This window comes from Phyllostomus hastatus, unplaced genomic scaffold, assembly GCF_019186645.2.
Source record: "Phyllostomus hastatus isolate PE091 unplaced genomic scaffold, TTU_PhHast_1.1 phas_contig_17, whole genome shotgun sequence".
NCBI classification, from domain to species: Eukaryota; Metazoa; Chordata; class Mammalia; order Chiroptera; family Phyllostomidae; genus Phyllostomus; species Phyllostomus hastatus.
Window position 1 is genome coordinate 19,810,226 of NW_025333664.1, and position 23,495 is coordinate 19,833,720.

The following is a 23,495-nucleotide window of genomic DNA, read 5'->3' on the forward strand; positions in this document are numbered from 1 at the left end:
CTGCTTAGTTTCCTATCTTTTGAGTCCCAAAGTGAGAAGAAAGAGGGTAGGCTTCACCAGTTTTATCCTAAGTTAAAAACTGATCTAATAAAGTAATATGGGAACTCACCTTTCCCCAGCCCCAAACAGGTACTCCACAATGTTCCTTCTATATGTTTCTGGGCATTTGTAAACACGCAACAAATAATCACCACTGGCCAGTTGTGTCAGTATCTTTCAGATTCCTCCCATCATAGAGCTTTCAGGGTCTGGAGGAGACTCACAAAATCAGGGAGGGCTTCCTGAAAGAAAGTGAGCTGAGAGCTGTAAATGGTTAACTGAGGGTGAAACAAACGAAGCTGAGGGTAGAGTGGGCAAAGGCCCTGGACCAGGGCACAATTTGAAGTGTGGGCCAGAGTGGAGAGAAGTTCAGGCAGGCTTTCCTCAGAGGCCAAGGACTCACTGGTGAACCTGGGAAGTAATGTCTTGCTTTATCTAGTGGAAGCTCCAACTGGCCACTGGGTGAAGGATGGGTGGAAGCAGAGGGTTGGGTAGACTGGGAGGTTTTCCACAGACCTGTTTAACAAACCCTCCAGTGGGCTTTGAGCCAGTCCTAGTTTTTGAGCCCTATTACCCCCATTTTGCAAAGAGGATACAGATGCTCAGGGGTGGTCACCTTAAACCAGGCGTCACAGTATTGCTCTGCAGTTTGCTGAACCTGCAATGGTGTGGGACCTAGCCTTGGGCCTACGCAGCCCCTCACCTGTTCCTGGTTGTGTAGTGCTCCCAAGCTGAGTCATTTTCTTGGCTCGTCCCTGGCAGGAAAGATTCCTTGCATAGTTCCCTAGCAGTGGCCACCCCTCTGGAAGCCTGTGGTGACAGAACCTTGAAGGGGGACATTGTTAGGTGTCTCCATTTTGCATCTCTTTCTAACCAGTTTGCTCCCTTTTGCCAGACTGGGAAACGGGCCCTGCAGAGGCGCTTGCGGAGGGCTCCCGGGTGGGTAGGTGGGGAGGAGTCTCGGCTGCTGTTGGCTGGGGGTGGAGCTCTAGGGGCGGGGCCTTGGTGTCTGCGCCGGCGTCAATAGGCGGGAGCCCCTCCCAACTTCTCCAGTTCCTGGCGGAGGCAGCGGCGGGGCAGTGGTAGCTAGATCCCGGATCTTCAGCCCAGCTGGACCGTAGTGGTGGTGGCGCCATGGCGTGCGCTGGGCTGCTCACCGTGTGCCTGATCCAGCAGCCCGCGCCTCAGCCCCCACGGCTCCCCACACCAGCCGCTGGTTCTGCGGGACACGCGCTGTTCCAGGATGTGAGTGTGGAGAGGGCAGGGTGCGTTGGCTCTCTGGCCCTAGGGGTTCACGGTGTCTGGTGGGCTTTCTCCAGGTCTTACCTCTCCCTGTGTCGCCGAGCTCTCTGTCTCTTATCTCTGCTGCCTTGTCTCTTGCTGTCTTTTCCCTGTCTCTACCAGTGTCACTCCCTCCAAGTCTCTTTGGGGCCCTCTCTCACTATGTTTCTCTGACTCTGCTGTGTCCATTCTCCCTTTTTACCCCACTGCTTCTGTGTCTCGTCTGTTCCTCATTCTTTCTCGCCTCCTTGCCTTTGGTTCAGTGTTACTGCCCTTGTGCCTCCTGCCCCCTGAATCCACCCGCTCTGTGTTTCTGGCGGGGTGGAGGTTATCAACGCTTGATCACAGGAGCAATTGCACTACTCCTCTATGGCAGCCCCTGACTGGGCTGATCCAGCCAGGGGGCCTGGAAGAGTAAGACCCAATGCTGACCGTACAGTCTCTTAAACCTGACCCAGAGGCCGTGGGGTCCTGCAGTTGGTCAAGGCTGCCCCCAGTCACCCTCTGTAGTCTGTACACTCTTGTGGTGGCTGGTGGCCTGCAGCCTCCATGGGCACCAGCGTGGAAGAGCCTGACCTGGCTCACTGCCCTGAGCCCCTTTCCCACCTTTCACCCCAGTGCTCAGTCTCGACCTGGCCCCCTGATACCTCACACTCCTAGAGGTTCCTGCCTGTGGGAAAGGCCATACTCCTGTCCCCTCCCCACTATCCCCCAGTGACTCAGCACCTTGACCACAGTCCTGGCTAGAAAGGGACCTGACCCTCCCATTTTCCAGATGGAAAAACTGCCCCTGGTGTCCTCATTCCTGGCTTAGCACCCCCAGTATCTCTATCTGCCCCAGCCAGGCCACACGGGGCTGCTGTCTGACCTCAAGCCAGTGGCGGACCTTCTCTGAGTCAGGCTTCTGGTTAGTAGTTTTAACCCTGAGCCTCAGGTACACTGAGAAAGCAGCCAGAGGGGAGTGGCATTTAGCACCTGGAGCTGATAGGGGCTCTGTCCAGGCTTTGGCATGCCCATCCTTGCCTGGCTGCTGCGGGGCTTTGGGTGACTTTGGTCTCTCAGAGAGGCAGGACCATGTCTTGACTCTTCTCTGTTTTTCTGCCTCTGTTGCTCTTTGCCTCTGCTCCCCCTTAAATACAGTTCATCCACCCATGCCTACCACCACCCTCACTGCTCCCTGCATGCACAGATGCGCACACAGAGTGAGTCAACCTCAGGGCAAGCCCCGGTCCTGGAAGGGTTAACTCCAGTCTGCTCTCCCACGTCCTAGGCCGAAAACCTAGGCACCCACATAGGAAGGACAGGCTCACAAGGATGGGCAGAGTTTTGGATGGACCATGGCCACACCTCAGAGTTGAGGGTTCAGGTCTGGGAGAGTTGCCCAGGATTCTTAGGCCACATTTTGGCCCATCTCCCTACCTTCTTCAAGCTGGGACTGTGCCAAGGGCTGATGCATCAGACAGAAATCAGGATAGACTCAGTGTGGGAGATGGGGTGCAGGGAGCTGGCCTAGAGTACCCCCCAGAGGCCCGGCCCTGCAGGAGAGGTGAGCAAGCAGTTGGACCTGCTGTGTGCTCTTCCTCTGCTCCCCTCATTGGAAAGCCCCTGCAGGGCTGAGCTGGGCAGGAGGAAAGGCTAGCCAGCTGCAGCCCTGTTGAGTTGGGAGGGGCCTCTTACCTCCCAGACCCCACTCAGTGCCCATCCATGCCCCTTCGTCTTCTAGGTTTTTCGAAGAGCAGACAAGAATGGTGAGTGTGGCTTCCCCTCCTCAGTCCCACAGTGGGGGGAAGGGAGGTTGGGGATGCCATGGAGGCTGGGTGGGGGTTTGGGGTACAGTCTAGAATGAAGAAAAATCATGGGGGATTCAAGTCAAGAGAATCAGTCAAGGCATCCTCCCCAGAGGAAGTGCTGTTTTGAGCCAGGTTTGGCAGGATGGAGTGGAGGGAATGTGGTTTAGCCAGAGGCTGAAAGTAGAGGCTTGCTTTCATGCACTGCCCTGGCACCGTGGTGGGTACCTCCCTGTGTATGACCTCGTGCTCTTCACCCCATTTCACAGACGGAGGAGTAGGGACCAAGAGAGGTGAAGTTGGTTGCCTGAGGTAACACAGCCTATAAGTGGTGGACCTTGAACCCAGGTCTGCGTGATTCTTGGTCCCAGGCTTCCTGTGTGAGAGGCTGGGAAGTGTGGGCTAGTAGAGATGAGGCCCTGTGGAGGGTTCTACTCTCAGATTTTTAGAGGCTTCAGTAACTTTCCATATGATCAACCACCTGGACCCAGGGAGGGCCTGGGCATGAGAAAGCTGGTTCCAGGGAGTGAGCTCTGTCTGCCCTGGGTTCTGGGCAGTCTCAGACCCTGGTCTGGGAAAACCCTGAAAGCAGGGCACCCCGTAAGCAAGCAGGTTGCTGCCCATAGATGACCCAGAACAGCCTTGTGTACCCTGACCAGCCAGGTGAGAGTCTGAGCTGAGGCCTTCTGTCTGGGGTCTTCAGACCCTCCCGTGTTTCAGCCTCTTTGAGACTGGATTGTGTCCCCACCGTCTGGGTCTTCTCCTTGGGTCTCTTCAAATTGGTGGAGACCATTGTCCCAGCCCATTGACCAAGATGCAGAGTCTCATTTGGATCAGAGCTTTCTGTCTGATCCCCCTCCTTGGAGACCCTACAGGCCAGACCCCCAACATCCTTAGCCACCCCGCTGAAGAGCTCTCAGCCTCTGCCACAGGCCCCATGACAAGAAGGTCATTCCCTCCAGGGCCAGCCTGCTGCTGCTTCTCTTTCTTTTTTTCATTATGTTTTAGAGAGAGGAAGGAGAGGGAGAGAAACATCAATTTGTTGCTTCTCACACAGGCCCCAACCGGGGACCAAACCCACAACCCAGGCATGCGCCCTGACTGGGAATCGAACTGGTGACCTTTCGCTTTGCAGGATGGTGCCCAACCAACTGAGTCACACCGGTCAGAGCAGCCTGCTGCTTCTTACAGAGGCCCCAGCCCTTAGGAAGGTCTCATCAGCCTCCCTGTGGCTTCTTAGGAAAGGGCCTGTGTCCACAGCACAAAGGTTCCCTCTGCCCTGGGCCCAGGCTGGCCAGCATGTGGGGCAGAGTCTTAGCCCCCAAGGTCTCCAAGAGATGTCTAGACCTTGCCATGATCTGGCTGTGTCCCAGGCTGTTGTTCATTTGTTTCCTCATATGGCAAATATTTTGCCCCTACCCAATTCCATGTGTGTGGTACCCTGTCCCTTGGGTGCAGGCAAAGTGGTCCCTGTTGTCTTAAGTGGGCATCTCTGGAGGCTCCAGCCCTTTTGTCCCCAACAGCCAGCTCCCCCACCAAGCTCGGAATCCCATTCTACCTGGCCGGGCGGGTGTGAAAGGATGCTGTGGAGCCTTTGGGGGACCTGGACCTGATGGGCGGGGTGCGGCCAGAGGTCAGGGACATTGACTCTGCTTCCTGCCCACCCGTCAGATGATGGTAAGCTCTCATTTGAGGAATTCCAGAATTACTTTGCCGATGGGGTCCTCAGCCCCGGGGAGCTGCGAGAGCTATTCAGCGGCATCGATGGGCATTCTACCGAGTGAGTACAAGAGGGAGAAGGAAGAGCCATGGAAAGATGTAAGGCCCGGTTGTCTGTACCCCACTGGGCCCCCTGCTGCTTTGGTCCCTCATGGAGGACAGGACGAGGGGGGAGGTAGGGAGAGGGGTGCCAGGGCCTGGTGCCAAGTTTTTCCCGCCCACTCACCGCCTCCCTGGCTCCAGCCTTGCCCATCACACTGCTTCCAACTGGGACCCTAAAATAGCCAGGCCTGAGTCACCACCCATGGTTCAGCCCACACACCCCCCCAGAACCGATTCCCACAGGGATCAGTGGATGCCTGGGGACAGCTGGGCCCTGCCTGCTTCCACCCATGGATGCAGGTGCGTGAACACGCACACACCTCCCCACGTGCGCTCCCACATCTACAGGCCTTAGCATGGGTTTGCACGCTTTCCTCCCCATGCTTCCTCACGGGGGCACAGCGCGTACACAGCTGTCCCTCCCTCTCTCTTCCCTTCCTCCCTCATCTCCTTAGAATAAATTTGAGATTCTGGGTCAACATTCAAGGCTCCCATGCCCCCAACCCCCCATCCTGAGGCTTGGGCTGGACCCTTTGAACCTCCCCCCGACCCCACAAGATAGTCCAGTCAAGTTCCTTGTTCTTCAGCACCTGGCATAGGCAGCCACTCCTCCAGGAAGCCCTCCCTGACCTACCAAGTAATGCCCCATGCCTTCTCTGTACTTTCCAAGCCCTGGCTTTCCCTTCCCAGCTCTGACCACTCCTCTCTGGCCTGTGTCCACATCTGTTTCTCTTGGCCTGAAATTTCCTTGGAGGCCAAGAGTTTTTGCCCTCAGAGAGCATTTAATGGGGCAGTAGTATCCTTGCCCCGCCCCTCCCCCACCCCACAATGTCTGCCCACTGAGCAACTTAACCTGGAGGAGAAGCAGGAGTTGCCACCTTGTCAGACTGAGCTGGGGGGGAAGGGGAGAGGAACATTGGCTTTAAACTGCCAGTTCACCAGACTCAAATGTGAGACACTGAAGGGCACCTTCTCTTTTCCCTGCAGCAATTTGGAAACGGAGAAACTGTGTGGTGAGTAGGCCCACTGGAGCTCTTGTCTCCTGGGACTTCTGGGCAGGTGCATGTGGTGAGGGTTTGTCACTGGTCTCCTGACAAAGTAGGACGGGCTGGGGTCACAGTGTGAGGCCTGGTTGGCTGCAGATGAGTTCTGGGTTGGGTAGATGGGGAGGAGGACAGAACCTTGGCACACCCCCTCTGCCCACAGACTACTTCTCAGAACACCTGGGCGTCTACCGGCCCGTGCTGGCTGCGCTGGAGTCCCTGAACCGTGCAGTGCTCACCGCCATGGACACCACCAAGCTGGTGAGTGAAGGAGCTGATGGGATGGGTGGAGGGCCCAAGATCAGCACGGGGGTGTCTGCTGTGCTGGGCGAGCCTCCACTGTCTTAGGGCTATAGACCTAGAGGGGTGGGTTCAAATCCTGGCTCTCCCATTTTCTGTTTGTGCACTTTTTCCTCTCTGGGCCTCAGTTCCCTCATCTGTAAACTGGGGGTGAAAATAGAGCCTGCCTCCATACACTGTGACAATTAAATGAGAATGAAGGCAGGGATTTTGTCTGTCTTGTTCTCTCTCTACAACACCCAGAACTATGCCTAGCACACAGTAGGTGCTTAATACCTGGAGATGTTGCTTCTACTGTTTTTATTATTGGCCATAACTAACTATTATGGGATATCAAGCCTAGGACCAGGTAGGGATGGTCTGGGGTGTGGTGTGCTTGCGAGTGTGTCCACAGGCCCACATGGGTGTGCAGAGCCTAGCGGGGGCAGCACCTGGCCCAAGGATGTTCGGGAATAGGCAGGTATGTGTGCACCTGCGTTTGCGTGCACATGGGGACGTGTGTGCACAGGTGTACACAGTGCTCACAGCCATGGCTTCACGCCTTTGTATGGTGACTTCAAAACACCCACAAGCTGCCCTTGCCTTTATGTGTTCCTTTTAAGAGATGTCTCCACTTCCCTTTGGCCCACAGCTCTTAATAAGGGGGCAAAGAGGGAGCAGTGAGCAAGCCTGGGATTTTTCATAGAAGGGGAAACTGACACCCTCAGCCAGTGGATGATCAGCTGAGGACAGGGCTGCCCCTCTGTTTGCTTTCACGTGGGATATAGTAGCTTTTCAAAGGGTCACTCCTTGGGGTCTGGTATGGAATGGGAATCCGAATGGCACAGTATGAGGAGTTGGCATGTTGCAGCAACTTCTGTATCTGTGACCTATACACAAGTATGGTCATCACCTTCCTTATTGCCATGGAAACAGGGCCCTGGGCGTGCATAGCTGGAGAGGCATTCTCTGAGCCGGCACTGGTTAGGGGGAATTCAAACTGCAGGTCACAGGAGGGCCTCAGACCACCTCTGTCTGGCCCAGAAAGGGATAGGGGGTGACCCATCACCACATAATGACTCTGCCGACTCTAGTCATCTGAGACTTTTATCTGGCACTCTATGCCTCTGACAGAGCTTCAGTGCAGCCCACTGCAGAGGAGACCTCTGCAGCCCCCTGGCAGCACCAGCTCTTCCTGTCCAGTGTGACTCAGTCGAAGACCTTATGCACCAGCCTGGAGCCACACTCCTGGTACATGGCCCGGGTCATCCAGTGGCGTTGGAAGTTGTGAAATGAAGCCACCATGGAGCCACCTGTCCACACTGCTGTGCCGCGTCCAGGCTTGGCCACTAGGTGTGGCTGCAGTGCCCCACAGCCATTCTGCCGGCACTGGGCTTCCAGCTCCCTTTCCAGGCGCTCAGTGAAACCAGGGAAAAGTGTGGAGCCACCAGCCAGCACCACAGTGTCAGCCAGCCTCCTCCGCAGTGTTCCAGGCACGCTCTGCAGTGCCCAGAAGGCCAGTGTGGGCAGTCCTGGCTCAGTGTGGCCTAGCAGACCAGGCTGAAAGATGGGTTCAGGGCAGCGGAAGCGCTCGCTGCTGAGGCAGACAGAGCAGCCGTTGCCTAAGCAGAAGCTGGTTGGATGGTGGCGGGCAGGGTTATGGAGGTCACCCTCAAAGTCCAGCGACACGTAGCAGCAGCGCTTCTTGAGCTGTGTGATGGCCTTTCGGGGTACGGTCCGCAGCAGTAGATCCGGACACGCTGCCACCAGCAGATCCCGCAGGTAGCGCGACAGGGTGGTGCCTGCTACCTCCAGCCGGAAGGTGGCCTTGTGCCATGAGTGGCCCGCATAGATGGGTGTGGCGTGGCACACACCCGCGCCTGCCTCCACGGCCAGCCCACTGAACGCACCAGTGGAGCAGAGAGCCAAGAACCCAGTGCTCGCCATGTGGCATGCGGGCACTGCCAGAGCCTCGAACAGCAGCTCGGCCACCCTCTCGCGGTTTGAGGGCGGTGCAGTTGGCGAATCGCTCACCAGCACCGGCCACTGCTCTGGGCACACCCGCAAACCGCCTACCAGCAGGCGCTCCCAGAGCCCTTCCAGCGCCTCCCAGTCCACCACCACGCCGTGCTTGATGGGGTGCGCCCGAGCCACACCGCCCGCCAGCTCACAGCCTGGCGCTCCGGGCAGCACGGGCCGGTCCCAGCTGGGCACTAGGCTGGAGCTCTTCAGCACCAGACGCGGCTGGTTCTCTCCTGCGAAGCCCGCCTTGGTGAAGCCCGAGCCCTGGTCCACCACCACGGCGATGTGGCCCTGCGAGAGTGGCCGGTGGACCCGGCGGCTCCTGGACGCAGATACCGACGCCACCTTCCGGGCTCAGTTCCGCCCTCAGAGGCTCGGTTCTGTCCCCACAGGCCTAGAGGAAGGCCCGCTTTTCAGCTCTTGGCTCTGCCTCTTGGGCCTAGAACCCTACCTTGCTGGACCAGATCAGTGCTCTCTCGATTCTTGGCTCCGCCCTCTGGTCCTGAGGTTCGCTTTCTCTGGCCGGAGTGGACGTCTCCTCGGCTTTGGCCCCGCCCTTGGGCCTGCGGCCCCACCTCTGGTTCTAGTGTCAGTTTCCTCTCCCGCTGGGCTCCCGCGGTTACTTGCCCTCTCCGTCCACCTCAGGCCCAACCTTGCACTAGGCCCCGCCCTCTGAGGCCTGACTGGCCTCTGCTCTGCGGCTCCGCTCCCTCAGCCCTTGCAGAGGTGGGTGATGAGAGGGCCGGGCCAAACCCTTTCAGATACTGAGAAGCCGTCAGGAGCAGCTTTGAGAATGAAGGGGCCTTGTGGCAATGACATCCGGACATATGTGGCCCCTTTGGGGACCCAGAAGTCCAGACTAGTCCTTGAGCCCAAACAGCGTCTTGGACCTCTCACCTAAGCTTGCCGGAAGTAGTTCCTGGTTGTGGAGAAGGGAGGGGGTCGTCAGAGAGAGAGGGAAAAGAACTTGGATCTAATTGTGACCTCAGTCCTCAGCACCTGCTGTGCTTCCGCAGCCCTCTCCTCCAGTGGAAATGCCCTGGGCCCACCCTCTTTCCTGGGACAGGGGTCTGGTGCAGCTTCCCGGCACAACCAATGTGATTCCTTCCCCAGACTTCGGATTATCTGATGTGCTCTGGCCAAATGTGGGGCTCCTCCTCTCTCAGTGCTGAAGAGAAAGCTCCTAATCACAGATCTACAGCCACTCTGAGTATCTGTGTGCTAATCTCTGAGGGACCCAGGCTGCCCACAGAGATACTCGTAACTTCAGGGGCTTCCATCTATGGACCCACCTGTGGGCCTGACTTTGTGACTCAGATCTGAAGCTGACTCACTGTGCAAACAAGTGCTAGTCTCTGAGCTCAGTTTCTCCCCCCAAAAGTAGTAATACGCACACATACACACACAGAGAAAAGAGGCCACTTTTGGTCTCTACAGAGTCTCATTATTCTCTTTAGGACCATTTGGCTGCAAGTTGAAGCCCCACTCACATGAATGTGAGTTAAAATAGGGACTTTGTTACAAGGACCTTGTATGCATCATGAATACTGAAGGCAAAGGTGAAATCAGGCTCCAGGAACAGACTGGGAGCAGGGCTGTGGGGAATCTAGGATGTGCAGTGACTCTGCACTGTTTTCATTCTTCTGAAGACTGGCTTCAGCCTGTGTGTGTTCATGTGGCTCCTGATCTATACCGTCCCAGGGAAGGGGCTGCTACTGGCTTGAGCCAGTGGCTTGTGGCCAGGACAGGTGGCCACACTGAAGAACAGAGTTACCCTGAGTATAATCATGTGGATAGTAGGGAAGTGTCAGTCCTTACAAGCATTAGGGGAGGTGCTATGGGTCATGCAACCTCCAATACGACATAGGCACTGTGGAGGGGACATTGATGGCGACAAAAGTGCATCTTTAGCAGAAGCTGGACTTGTGGCTTTAGTGAGCTGAGACCACCTGCTGCATCTGCCCCCAAAAGGGGCATCTAAGATTGGTCACCAGTGGAAAGCAGGCTGCAGATTGGGAAGGGCTGCGGAGGCTCCAGGTTCTGGAACTGGGTTTGGGACCCAGGACAGCGAAGAGAAGCTGCTGTGCACAGGAAATGTGCTGGGCCTCTCATGGGCGAGTTTGGGAGGGGAGCCTCACCCTGGAGACCCCGAGTGGCAGTGTGGCCAGAGCAAGGGTGAGGGTAGAAGTCACTGGGAAGACCTGGGGAAGAAGACACATTGGGGGCTGGGACTGTCCATTTCAGTAACAGGTTTGGCCGTTTCCCTGTGGGCAATGGAGAACCAGTGAGAAAGCATAAGCAGAGTGAGCTGTCCTATAGAGAGAGGAGTGGTTCTGAAGAAGCTTTTGGCTGCAATGTGGAGAAGGGGATGGGGCAGGGTAGGCTGGGAGACGAGTGACTGAGTTGCCTTGTGGGTTCCCAGGCAGAGTGGGATAGCAGTGAGAGGTCAAGAGGTCCAGGAACCCCAGTTCCTCTTGGGAGCTTTCACAAGCGGAATGAGTCTCAGGCCTCACTCCTGCTGACAGTAAGGAGCCTCATAGTTCCCCAAGGGGGTTGCTTGCCTGGGACCCTCCTTCTGCTTGAGGACGGTATGTGCATGCTGGAGACTCTTGGAGATGCCGTGCTCCTGCTGAAGCAGGCCTCTCCACCCATTATGGGCAAGACTGAGTTCACCCAAGCTCACCTACCTTGGGCCTATAGATCTGGCAAGGCATGACCTGGGCCTGGAGTTGTGGGGGTAAGAGGAAACAGCCTCCCTTCTGCACTGTGGTAGGGTGTCCTTCTCTCCAGGGGCAGGGTTCTGACCGTTGGGTCACAGGAAGGAGAAATCAATTGGCTCCAGACCATGGCCGTTGCTCAGTCCGCCTGTCCATCCCTGTCTCGCTCTCACACCCAGACACCTCAGACAAAGCTTGCAGGAGCCAGGGTTGCTATGTACTCTTTATTGGGCCGGGGCGGGCATTTGGGGGTCGGGGAATTGGGGGTCCAGGCCGGATGCTCAGAGCCAAGTACGAGGGCAGGTAGAGTCTGCCTCTTTCTTGGCCACCAGGCACCGCCAGCCCAGGTCGGCCTTGGCCGTGCTCTCTGCACTGGCCCCGCCCCCAGTCCCGCCCGCTGCGCAGCGCCCCGCCTCCTGCAGCCCCAAGTACAATAACAGCAGCCGGACTAGGATCTTTGTTTCGTGCGCGCGTGCACTCGGGCAACTCAGCGCCGTCGCCTGCTCCTGTCATTATGGGTGGCGCCGCTCCAGAGCCCACCTGAGTGTCCACCGCATTTTCGCTCTGCTGCTTGGGCCCCGCACCTGGGCCCGCTGCCACCTCAGCTAGCTGCTGCCGCTTGGGGGAAAGGGGTGGGGGGCAGTAAGCAGCAGGATCTTGGTGTGGTGTTGGGCAGTGATGCGAGGGAAAAGAACGCGCCCTGCCCTCTTCCTGGGGTCCTATCTCCTAAGACTCTGCCCCCTACATTTCCGTAACTCCGCCATCCTTACATGCCCGGTAGGGGAATCCCCACCCTGCCCCATCAACAGGGACCCCTGTCTCTCCTGGAAACCCTCACCCGCCCAGGCTAACCCAAGACCGCTCTGTCCACGGTTATGGGATCCCTGCCTGCCCTCCCAGCCGTGATGCTGGGACCCTCACTCGGAACGTCTTCCCACTTGAAGAGGGGAAAAGTAGCATGTTTTGAGAATGGGGGCTGGAGAGGGGGCGGGCGTAAGGAAGCTCCTGGTGCTCATAGCCCAGTGGTATCAACCATGCTGGGACCTCCACCTACTCATCCAGGTTGTGAGAATCTTCTCCTGCCCGCCCTTCTGACTCCAAGTCTCACCCACCTCCTGGTTTCTGGAATCCCTACCTTCCTTTTGCACTTTTAGGACTCCATCCACACCCACGTGGGTTTCCGGGACCCTCATCCTCAGGAGGGATTCTCTAACCCCGTGGTCCATGTCCCTAGGATTGAGGCCCATAAGACCTCGACTCTCAGCATCCCCTCCTGCCCACCTGTCTCTGTTCCCCAACCCCACCTGCCCCCTCACCCCCTGGCACTTAGGCCTGGCTTCTGTGCAGGTGGCTGAAGGACTGCTGTTCCCCGTGGGTCTTGTTCATATCTAGTGGCCTCTCCTCGCCAACCTGCTTGGCTGCTTTGGTCCTCTTGTGGGAACTGCAGTTTCCCATGGCAGGGCTGGTCAACACGGGTCCACAGCCCATGCTGCTCTGCCCTGCCCTCTGGCCAGGGGTCCCCTGCTCTAGCAGTGTCCAGAAAGGCCACATTGTGACTTCATCAGTCGACCTCGGCAGCTCCAGGCACTGAGGTTCTCCCAGAACCCACAGGGGACTCTCGGCTCTATTCACTCTGTGACTTCTGGCCTTGGTTTCTCAGCTATAAAAGGCCTAGTGCTCATAAATGAGGTGATGTTTCATTATTGGGCCGGGTGACGGTGCTTAATGGTGAGGGCAGAGGAATTTCTGCGGCCTGAGTTTCAATTTTGGCTCTGTCACTAACTAGTTGCATGACCTTGGCCAAGGTAATCAGCTGCTCTGGGCCTCCCAGTCTTCTCATCTGCAAAATGGGGCCAATTGGTTGCTATAAGGATTAAATGAAATTCTGCTTGAAACAGGGCCTGGCACAGAGTGGGTGCTTGTATCAGCGGGGTTCTTTGGTTGCAAGCAACGGAAGCTGACTGATCACTTTTGTTTAAGATTTTATTTATTTATGTTTAGAGAGAGGGGAATGGAGGGAGGAAGAGAGGAAGAGAAACATCGATTGGTTGCCTCTCACATTCCCCCGGCTGGGAACCTGGCCCATAACCCAGGCATGTGCCCTGACTGGGAATCGAACCAGTGACGATTCACAGTCTAGCGCTCAATCCACTGAGCCATACTATCAGGGCTGACCACTCATTTTAAGCGCCCAAAAGGGAATTTTGTGGAAAGATTTTAGAGAGCTCCGAGTGGCTAAGAAGACTGGGGCAGGACAGAAGTCTAGACAGAGGACAGAAACCACTAGCCTGTTTGAGAATGAGAGGACCCATCCTCCTCTCTTGCTTCCCTGGCTTAAACCCTCTCACAAGCCTGCCCAGCAGGCTCCATGTGATGGCTGAGCTGAGGCAGGTCATGGGCAGGAGACAAGCCCCTGCTGGATGGTGTCTCTGGGGCCCCTTCTAGATAGAGGGCAGGCCCTTGGACCGCAGCTCCTGGGGGCCTGGCGCATAGTCTGCCTCTGTCTCTCTGCCCTTGGGAGGGGATAGGAGAGGCTGGTTACGTGGGCTGGCGTGTGTGCCTTATGACAGTAACTTGGCCGTCTCCTGTCTGCAGCTCCTAGTAAAAGGTGCTCAGTAAATGTTTGTTACACTGGCGAGTGAATGAATGAATGCAGGCATACGCAGACTGTGTATTTGTGGTCAGCTGGTGAGTAAGGGGCACATCGCACCATCATTTTGCCTCATATGTCAAAATAGGTCTTTGGCTGTCCTGTGACCTGCCCCACCCCCACCCCCCACCAGCCTAACTGTGCAGGGGCCTCACTGGCTGAAGTTGGAGGCCCCTGTGTGGATGTGGCCTTGGGGCTAGAGAAGGACAGATGGATGCCTCCCTCCAGGGGTTGGCCTCACATTCCCAGGAGGGAGGCAGGCCCTGCTTCCACCCAGCCCCTGTGCCCCCCTGCCTATTCCAGGTCCACAGGCCACTGTCACTCCGATGGGGAGCGGGTCGAGGAGTGGGACAGTGGCTCCCCACTCAGCAAAATGTACTCGGGGCCTAGGTGTGCTGACTGTGCCCCCTCTGCCCCCAGGAGTACGAGCAGGCCTCCAAGGTGGACCAGTTTGTGACACGCTTCCTACTGCGGGAGACGGTGAGCCAGCTGCAGGCCCTGCAGAGCTCTCTGGAGGGGGCGTCAGACACCCTGGAGGCCCAGGCCCAGGCCCAGGCCCCTGGGCCATGGTACGTGAGGAGCCCTGCTGCCGGCGGGCCATTCGAGAACACCCATTAGCTCCACATCCCCGGCCCCTCGGCTTCGACTGCATTCCGCATTCCAGAGTTTCAGTGGCCTGGAGCCCCAGCTTTTGTTTTTTGTTGTTTTTTTTTTTTTTTTTTAAAGATTTTATTTATTTATTTTTAGAGAGGGAAGGGAAGGGGATAGAGAGAGAGAGAGAGAAACATCAATGTGTGGTTGCTGGGGGTTATGGCCTGCAACCCAGGCATGTACCCTGGCTGGGAATCGAACCTGGGACACTTTGGTTCCCAGCCCGCGCTCAATCCACTGAGCTACACCAGCCAGGGCTGTTGTTTTTTTTTTTTAAGAGTTTACTTATTTCAAAAGAGAGTAGAAGGGAGGGAGAAAGAGAAACATTGGTCAGTTGCCTCTCACCCTCCCCAACCTGGGCCCTGACCTGCAACCCAGGCATGTGGCTTGACCAGGAATCGAACTGGTGACCCTTTGGTTTGCGGGATGACACCCAGCCGCGGCAGCCAGGGCATGGAGCCCAAATTCTTGTTCTGGGGCAGGGAGGCCAAGAATGTGTGAGAGGATGGCTGGCATGTCCCTGGAAGCCTCTTCCCCCACCCCGGCCTCGTGCTGTTTTGAGGCCCCCCGAGAGCCTGCCGGCTGTGGCCTGAGCCTCCACCTCCCACAGGTCGGACGAAGAGAGAGTGGCGGTGCAGAGCCGGCCCCGTGGCAGCCGGCGGGCAGGGCGCAGGGGCTTGCGTAGCATCGGTCGGTCGCCCACCTGGTCTCCTGGCTGCTCTGACACAGGTGTGCCTGCGGTGGGCGGGGAGGGCTGGCCGAGGAGGGTCCGGAGCAGTGCCCCTAGTGCCTGCTCCTTCACTGCCCTTCGGCTCATCACGAGCGACCTCCCAGCCTAACTGCCCCCACGGGCCCCTACCCCCAGGGCGGAGTTCGGAGGCTGAGATGCAGTGGCGGCTCCAGGTCAACCGTCTCCAGGAGCTCATTGACCAGCTCGAGTGCAAGGTGAGCGTCCAAGTGGCCCGTGGGGGTGGACCTTCCTGGAATCTGTCCAAGATGGCCACGTGCCGGGGGCCTGGCCCTCACTCTCTGTCCCTCACAGTCCCCGAGGCTGGAACCCCTACGTGAAGAGGAGCTTACCAAGGGGCTTGACTCGGTGAGCCTGGGAAAGGGACGGATAGCCGGGTGTCAGGGCTTGGCTGTCATGAAGTGGGGGCGCTCACGGGGCCAGCCACCGACCTGGCCTCCGCCTGCACACGTTTCCTTTCCCAGCGGGGCCCAGCGCTCTCCCCCAGGCCTGGCAGGCAGGCAGGCGCTGGCTGTGGTCCCTGCTCTGTGACCCCATGGAAATTACTGCCACTCTCTGGGCACTAGTTTCCTTTAGCTGCATTTCTGAAAGCTGGGTCTGGGCAGTGTGGGCGAAGGCAGGAGGGGCAGTCAGAAGCGGTGGCCTACTGCAAGAGAGGGGGACAGTGGCTGGATCAAGGCAGTGACCTTGGCGATGGGGAGAGGGGGATGGAGTCAGGGATGTCGGGGGCCAGGTTGGGGCAGGTGGCGGGGGGGGGGGGGGGGGCGTTCCTGCAGGCTGCGGCCAGTCCCTCACTCGTGTCTTGCCCCGCCCGCTGAGCTAACGGGGCCGCCTCCCTCGCCAGCACATCCTCGTGGCCCAGAGGCAGGTGCAGGTGGCGGAGGAAGCCCTGCAGGACTTCCACCGCGCCCTCAGCTGCTACGTGGACTTCACCGAGGCCCAGAGCCATTGCCTGCAGTGAGTCCCTAGCCACCTGGTGGGCCGGCCAAGGTCAGGGGGTGAGCAGGGAGGAACTTGGGGGCTAGGCGTCTGGGGCCAGGGCTCCCCTTAGAAACCCCGGTCTGGGGGGCAGGGGTGGTGGCAGCCCGGCCTCGCCCAGCCTGGCCGTCTCTTTGGCTCTACAGTATTTCCGCCCAGAAGATGCTGGACAGTGCCTCCTTCACGCTGTACGAGTTCTGGCAGGATGAGGCCTCCTGGAGAAGGTAGGGACGGTGGCCGAACAGCTCTTGTGCATAGAGTGTGTGCCCTGGAGTGAGTCAGGCCTGGGTTCAAATCCTCTTCTCCTAGTCATCGGCTGTGTGACGTCAGGAGAGTTACTTCACCCCTCTGAGCCCTGGTGGCCTCCTTTCCAAAATGGGAGTGATAACAGTCCCATCCTCCTCTGAGCTAAATGAGATGATGTGTAAAGAACTGAACAGAGAGCCAGGTACACAGTGGGCGCTCAGTGAATATACACTCTCACCACCATGTCATATCCTATGCCAAGTACTAGCGTGTTACTGCATGTAACCCTCACAGTATCCCAGTACAGTAGACGCTGTTGTCCCATTTCACAGAGGAGAAAACAGGCTCAGAGACAATGTGAGGAAGAACTGGGGTCTGAATCCAGGCAGCAGGACTGGGGAGGGAGGGGGGCGCTCCTAACCAGGTGGCTCTGATCGTCGGAGGACCAGCCCAAGCCTGCTCCGTGGCTCTCCGCAGGCACCAGCAGTCCGCCTGCAGCAAGGCCTTCCAGCGCATCCTCATCGACCACCTGCGGGCCCCGGACACCCTGACCACTGTGTTCTTCCCAGGTGCGCTGAAGCCCCGGCCCTCTCCACAGCCCTGGGACCTGAGGAGGGTCAGTGGGTCCCTGGTGGCCTCTGACCCCCAACCTCTGACCTCCAGCCTCCTGGTGGATTATGAATAATAACTGAGCCGGACCTGCATTAGCCAATGACCCTGAGGCCCTTCCTGCCTCCTTCAGGAGCTTCTGGACCGGTCAATTCCACACCGAGACCAAGGACGCTGCTGCTCCTGACCTGGGCCTGGCTCTCACAGGCCTCCCAGACCCGCCGGTGGAGAGTCTCTCAGCCCAGGGATCGGGGACCGGGCTGCCTGCTTTCTGTTTCTTGATCAGTGTATTTTATTTGTAGCTTTGGTCTCTGATGCATTCTGGCTTCTGCCTGGCTAGGAGGCCTGGATTCTGGCTCCCTCTGCCTGCCTTGCTGTGCGACCTGACCCGGGACAGCTCCCTTCCTGCTCTGGATGGGCCTCGGGCTGTCTGGCTGCCTCGTGCACGCCCTGCTTTCTTCCTGCTGTCTTGGGGCCAAGCTTCTGCCTTTCAACCAGCAGCAGAACCAGGACTGATGCTCAGGGACCCCCAACCCTACCCTGAACCTCAACCCCTCTGGGTGGGCTGGATCTATCTGCAGTGTGGGGTGAGGACCTGGGTGTCCCCATCACCTTCCTGGGCTGGCAGGCTTCTGACCCTCCCAGCACCCTCCACGGCACCAGAGACAACCAAAAGATCCTGGGTTGGTTGCATGTCATTTGCATATCATTTGCATGTTCATGCCCACCCATACTCAGCACACAATGGGAAGCCCCAGGGTGACCTTGCCAAGTAGCGATAATTTGGGTCGAGTCACCTGCTGTCCCCAGATACCTCTGAACCCAGCCCACGCCCCCCGCAGGGAGACAATAAAAGCAGTGGTTACCTCTGGGGGTCTCGTCCCGTCTCTCCCTTGGCGAGCAGGCCAGGTGGTGGGGCTGGTTTTCCTCTCAGACCACAGCTCAGGGCAGGAAGCCTTTCTTCAGAAATCAGTCCTTCACCTCAAGCCCCCCTGCCTGCAGGTGGGGGGAACTTCCTCACCACTGACCCCGTTTTTCTCAGTTCAGGGCCCTCTCACCCCCACAAGCCCGGGTCCTGGGAGTGCATGTGGTCTGTGCTTTCAGCGCCCCCAGCTGTTGACTGGGCGTTCTAGCTTCACCCCAAACTTGCCGGAAGGGTGTGCAGTGCAGTTGGGCACTGAGCCCAGAGCCTTCTCAGGGTCCTGGGGGGGCGTGGTGGGGTTCCATGACACCTGTCTCCAGAGAGAGCCCCCCGCTCTGCCCCTCCACACCCCCTGCCAGGCCACCCCTGCCCCTGGTGTAGAGCAGGTCCAGGGGAGTAAAGGCCCGGTCTGTCTGTCCAGCCTCTGGGGGGAGGGACTGGGGCATGGAGGGTGGTGACTGTCACGGGAGAGCACAGGATGTGTCCTCCGACCTTACCTGGGGGGGTCTTCCGTCAGGCTGTTCAGACTTGGGGGGAAAGAACTCGCCTCATTGAGCTGAAAGAGCCCCAGCACTGGGCTGCGGCCGGGACGAGGGGGAAGGGGGCTGAACCTCTCAGGTGGGGGGTGTCAGGGCCTCTCATGTGCTTGGAAGCTGTGGCAGGTTTTAAGCTGCGGGGGACTGGCCCATGGGCTGAGTGACATTTCGCCAATGTTCTTAAGTGGCCAGTGGTGCCAGGTCCTTGCCGGCCATTGGGGGAGGCCAGGAACTCGGCTCCAATGGCGGCAGCTCAGGGCCGACATCCTCGTCTGGGACGCCAGGCAGGGTCTACCCTGAGGTTTTCCCCCAGCGACCCCTGTGGGGCCGAGACTTGTAGGGAGCTACAAGTCTCCCTACAAGTCTCATAGGGAGCTGCTCCCGCTGGCCTGGCCACCCAAGGAACCGGCGCAGGGCTCCCTGGTGGCTCCTCGGCCGGTGCTACGCCGGGCTGCCCTCCTGCCCCCCAGACTCGCCTCCTGGAAAGTGCTGCCAGCACCTGAGCCCACTGGGCTCTGGGTGGGCGTGAGGAGGTTCCAGCGTCTGTCCTTGTGAGAGGAGAAGCCCACCCAGGAGAAATAATCGTCTCTCTGTTCCATACTCTAACTCCTTTGTTTTCTCACACACACAGCCGCAGCCAACCTTCACAACTAAAAACCTTCCCATTGCCGTCTTTGGACAAAGATGCTGAAACCCTCACGCTGCCGTCTCTGGAGTGGCTCCTTCCATTTTGCCTGCCTCACTCAGCCCCGGAGCTGTAGAAGTTTAACCCCTTTAAAACAATAGGGAGAGGATAGCAGGAGGCGGAGCTCAGGCGACCTTGGCTTGCGGGGCCCCGGACCCCTGCATTAGAATGCTGTTCTGATACACCACGTTTGTGGGTTTGATCCCTGCTCAGGGCACATACAGTGTCAGCCTATTAATGTATAAATAAGTAGAAAACAAATTGATCTCTCTCTCTAAAAAAAAATCAATAAAATAAGTCAATACCATGGACTGTGTCCTCCCTCCCTCGAGGAAGGCTTGGAGGTGCTGGGCGGGGCCTGCTGGGTCGGGGAAGGAAGGCCCCTTGAAGACGGTGTTGGCTCTGAGCCGGGAAGGATGAGCGAGGGTCTCCAGACGGCTGTGAGGGGCCAACAGGCAGCGAGGATGGGATCTCTGAGTGTGAGGAACGGGAGGCGAACCTGGGGGGCCGGGCCAGAGGCAGTTTTAATGATACCTTGCAGGCAGTCACAGCCAGGAGGTTGCCAGACAGGAGTTTCTGGGTGGACACAGGGGCTGGATTGCGGACAGGAGGCTGGAGCTGGACCACAGGAGGAACAAAGCTCTGAGCTGGAGCTGTGGGGGCAGAAAGGGGGGCCCCAGGCCTTTATGCTGTGTCTATTTTACTCTCCCAAGCAAGCCCCTTTCCTCTCCCTCTTGCTGTCCCTCTCCTCCCCAGGTCTTGGCTACTGTCATCTCCGGCTTAGAAGACTACGGCGACCTCTTCTTTGGGCTTCTTGTCCCCACCCCATCCTCAACAGTGCATTCCCCATAGAGGGGGCTTTCAAAACATTTCCATTGTGACCACACCCCTTTTGCTAAGACCCTTCAATGTCCACACCTCCCCCTCCATCCCCCAGAACTGCCTTCAGTATCAAGATCAAGTCTGACTGGGCCCTGGCTGGATAGCTCAGTCTGTTACAGCATGGTTCCATACACCAAGGCTGTAGGTTTGATCCCCAGTCAGGGCACATACGAGAAACAAATAGTGAATGCCTAAATAAGTAGAACAACAAACTGATGTTTCTCTCTCCCTTCCTCTCTCTAACATCAATACATGAAATTAAAAATCAAGTTTGAAATCTCGACTTGGCATTCAAGGCCCTTAGCCATCAGCCCTGCTCTGAGCGTGCGCAGCCTCCTCTCTGCGGAACACGCTCCCGATGAGCTGGGCTGTTCACGACCTCAGTCACCCCCACTCCTGCCCTTCGTTCTCCCCCCACCCCTACGCACTACAAAAACCTCCTTAGCCTTTCTTTTTCTTTTAAATTTTAATTGTTGTTCAAGGACAGTTTTCTGTCTTCTACTCCCATCCCAGCCCCCTCCCCCGCCCCCCTTAGCCTTTATATATGAGGTCAAAGCCATCAGGTCTGGGTTTCCTTCCCCAATCCTTATCTTCAATACCCTGCTCTTGCTGGCTCTTCAGCTCATACCAGCGGCCACTGGGCATCTGCTTTGGGCAAGGCGCTGGGGATGGTGAAATGTCCCGGGCTGATGACAGTACCCAGGTCAAGGGTAGGCAGAGTGCGGAAGCTGGTACAGCTCCCAGCTCCATCTGGTAACTGCTGCTCCCCACCCTTTCACCCATTCCCTGCACCTGCCTCCTCACCTCCCTCCCACCTGTGCCAGTGACTCACCTGCACACATTCAAACTTGTCCTAGGGACTGGCCTCGTGCCAGTGCCAGGCCAGGTGTTACAGAGTCTGGGTTGCTGCCATTGGCCTCCGGCTCTCAATGAGAAACACGCACACCGAGTGCATTTAACGTAGCCTGTGACAGAGTGAAACAGGGACTGAGGATCAGGTGGGCCTTCCCGAAGTTATTCTCAGGACAAATACCACTTCAGTAAGAAACCAGGCTCCAGGCAGAATGCTGGGACACAGATGAACCCTCAGGGAAAGCACATACCGGCAGAGAGAGAAGCAGGTTGCGATAACAGCCTCCGTACACAGGGCCTCCCTGGGTGCTAGTGTGACCCCCACAGGGTCACACTTCACCGCACAGCAACCCAGTGGTGCAGGCAAGCATCATTGCACCCCCAGTTTACAGATGGAGAACACAGAAGCTCTGTGAGCAAGGATCACACGGCTGGACCCACTCCCTGGCACCGATGGCTATTTGCTGTCAAACATGAGCAGCCCTGAGGGAGATCTCAGGCATTTTCTGATAACGGAAACCAGCTCAGAGCTGGAGGACAGCGGCAGTTCTAACACAGGAGTGCGGCCGAGTTCTATGGCTGAAGGATGGCAGATGGGGCAGCAAGAAAGAGCCACACGAGTAGCACAGAGCACAAGGTGGAGCCTGGTTCTAGTGTGGGCTATCCCGGGCTTTCTAAAGCTACCCCCTTGGAAGGTAGGTGGTGGTGGGGCCAAGGCCTGATCATTTCAGGAGCTTCCGAGGAGGCACCCAGAGAATGGTAGCTAAATTCGCGGGGCAGAAAGGCAGGCTCAGAAAAGGTGGGAGCAAAGGCAAAAGTTGCGGGGGGCAGGAAGGGGGTGTGTGTGTGCCCTTGATCGGAATCTGGCTTGTGGATGGAGGCGGCAGAGGTAGCATGTCTCACTTTGTCCACGAGAGGGCGCCCAGCACCAGACAATGAAGCCGTCCTGGCGAATGGGGGGCGGGGGGTGGTTTGTGGCTGGTTTCTCCAGCGCCCCCAGAGGGAGGATCTGGCTACACACCCAACTCACAAGCCTGAAATTCCAGCAGTTAAACACAAGCACGGACAGGCAAATCAGGTTTATAGATCGATGCATGTTTGCTCATTCTGAGGTTATATTGTCATCTGGGGCCAAATATTTCCCTTTCTAGTGAGAAACACAAGTCAATAAGCTCCTGGACTCCATAATAGGTAAAATTTGAAAGTTTTCTCCCCTAGCAACTACCTTCTAGAAGGAATAACCTATTTTCCATCTCTTTGTCTATGACAAAAAATCATGTAGTAATGCTTCACTCATTTTCAGAGTCACTGAATCTGCTGTTTTTATTTCAATGATTGTCGATTCTAGAATTGTTTTCAAGTCTTCCTGGTTTTATTTTTATTTTTTAAGCTTGAGTGTTGCTCTCTCTCTCCCAGATTAGTGGCCCAGAGAAGGCTGCCTGCCAAGTTATTTTTAGTCTCAAATTTTCTATTTTTTTCTAGAGGTTTCTGTATCTGATATTGTAATAGCAATCTCTGATATCCTGGGGGTCTACATTGTTTATTGCTCCTGGTGCCTTGCTAATAGTGCTCATTTCCTATGTTCAGTAAGTTTTCTGAATAGTTTATAATTGGTTGATATGCAATATTATGATTATTTTGATACTTTTCTCTGGAGGATCTTCATTTTTGCTTCTGCCAGACACTTGGAGATACTACAAGCCTAGAATGATCTTCATTTCTCATCCTAGTGATTCTTTGGCCTCTGGAGTAATGACAATCTGAACCTCGGCCCCAGGAGAGAGCAGACATACATAATAGCCTCTGGTCAGATTTTTTCCCCTTTTCTTCATGCAGGGGCAGAAAGCTTCCTGCTCTGTTCCCTCGACAGACTGGCCGACAGACTGGCCGTGTGATCCCTGCTTGCCTTTTTTTTTCACTGTGGCCAAAGCCACAGTGATCTTGCTTCTAGCCTTAAGGAGAGGTCCAGGCTTTGTTTTTTGAATAGGCTCAAAGCTTAGTCTCCCGTTCCCCCTAGAGGCAGCCAGCTGACGGCTCAAACTCTTCACTTCTGGGAATGTCTCCTGCTCCCCTGCAGCACGGGTTTCCTCCTTTGCATTCAACTGCTTCCGCGGCTTCAGTTTACTCACCTTTTCCTGGCCCTTGGGACATCCCAACACTTATCTGTGGCCACAGCAAGGCAGTCACAGGTTCAATCATTAAATTTATCATGCATCTGGGTGTTTCACGGCAATGGCACATTTAATACAGCATTTCACCGTCACCGCCACAGTCCCTGGGATCCTTTCTTTTCCAGAGCTAAGGCAGACGGTGGACTCCTGACTTGTCTACCACGTGGGTTGTTTGTGGTGGGCTGACAGTCACGAGCCCGAGCTCCTGCAGTTGTTCTGGGCGGCGGACTGCAGTGCTGGGCAGCTGCAGAGGCTGGCAGTCGGCCCCACGTGCATGAAAGATCACATGGCTGAGCCCCAGCCTGGCCTTCTGGGGCCGAGGCCACAGCCCAGTCGTTCTCCCCACCCTGAGATCTAGTAGCCAAGCCCTCCCTTTGATTTCTGGAGGCCTGTGAAGCTGGTGGTGCCAGCAAGCCTTTTGGGCAAGGCTGCTTAGAAGTAGTGCAGGGGCCAGAGCTGGGTGTTCAGGGAACAAAGGGAGGCTGGAGCCAGAGCTTTAGGAAGTGAGGCCTCAGGTCACCGGCCAAGAAACTGGACTCACGGCCCAGGACTCTGTGCACACAGGTGTGCCGGCAC

The 23,495-nt window shown here is 57.0% G+C and overlaps 2 protein-coding genes across 2 annotated transcripts; one reads left to right on the forward strand and one right to left on the reverse strand.

The window, feature by feature from the left end:
* Nucleotides 1-1,100: 1,100 nt before the first annotated feature.
* Nucleotides 1,101-17,744, forward strand: NECAB3 (N-terminal EF-hand calcium binding protein 3). The gene is made up of 13 exons (XM_045833516.1): nt 1,101-1,284; nt 3,044-3,068; nt 4,779-4,887; nt 5,916-5,941; nt 6,135-6,232; nt 14,060-14,208; nt 14,901-15,019; nt 15,156-15,235; nt 15,333-15,386; nt 15,883-15,995; nt 16,163-16,240; nt 16,740-16,831; nt 16,926-17,744. Exons 1-13 carry the CDS (start codon nt 1,174-1,176, stop codon nt 16,952-16,954), a joined length of 1,083 nt encoding a protein of 360 aa, XP_045689472.1. The 5' UTR covers nt 1,101-1,173; the 3' UTR covers nt 16,955-17,744.
* On the reverse strand, nt 7,460-12,477 carry ACTL10 (actin like 10). Its single transcript, XM_045833089.1, has 3 exons — nt 12,400-12,477; nt 11,530-11,607; nt 7,460-8,617 (listed from the first exon to the last, which is right to left on the reverse strand). The coding sequence occupies exons 1-3, from the start codon at nt 12,475-12,477 to the stop codon at nt 7,460-7,462; spliced, it is 1,314 nt and encodes a 437-aa protein (XP_045689045.1).
* Nucleotides 17,745-23,495: the final 5,751 nt, after the last annotated feature.

Excerpts from the sequence above, each read along its gene's own strand:
- NECAB3 (XM_045833516.1), top strand. The coding sequence starts at position 1,174 with ATGGCGTGCGCTGGGCTGCTCACCGTGTGCCTGATCCAGCAGCCCGCG. Across the intron at positions 5,942-6,134 it reads GGAAACGGAGAAACTGTGTG|ACTACTTCTCAGAACACCTG; the intron begins GTGAGTAGGCCC and ends CTCTGCCCACAG. Across the intron at positions 14,209-14,900 it reads GCCCAGGCCCCTGGGCCATG|GTCGGACGAAGAGAGAGTGG; the intron begins GTACGTGAGGAG and ends CACCTCCCACAG.
- ACTL10 (XM_045833089.1), bottom strand. The coding sequence starts at position 12,477 with ATGGGCTGTGGACCCGTGTTGACCAGCCCTGCCATGGGAAACTGCAGT. Across the intron at positions 11,608-12,399 it reads GGACCAAAGCAGCCAAGCAG|CGGCAGCAGCTAGCTGAGGT; the intron begins GTTGGCGAGGAG and ends CTTTCCCCCAAG. Across the intron at positions 8,618-11,529 it reads AAAATGCGGTGGACACTCAG|GTGGCGTCGGTATCTGCGTC; the intron begins GTGGGCTCTGGA and ends TGAGCCCGGAAG.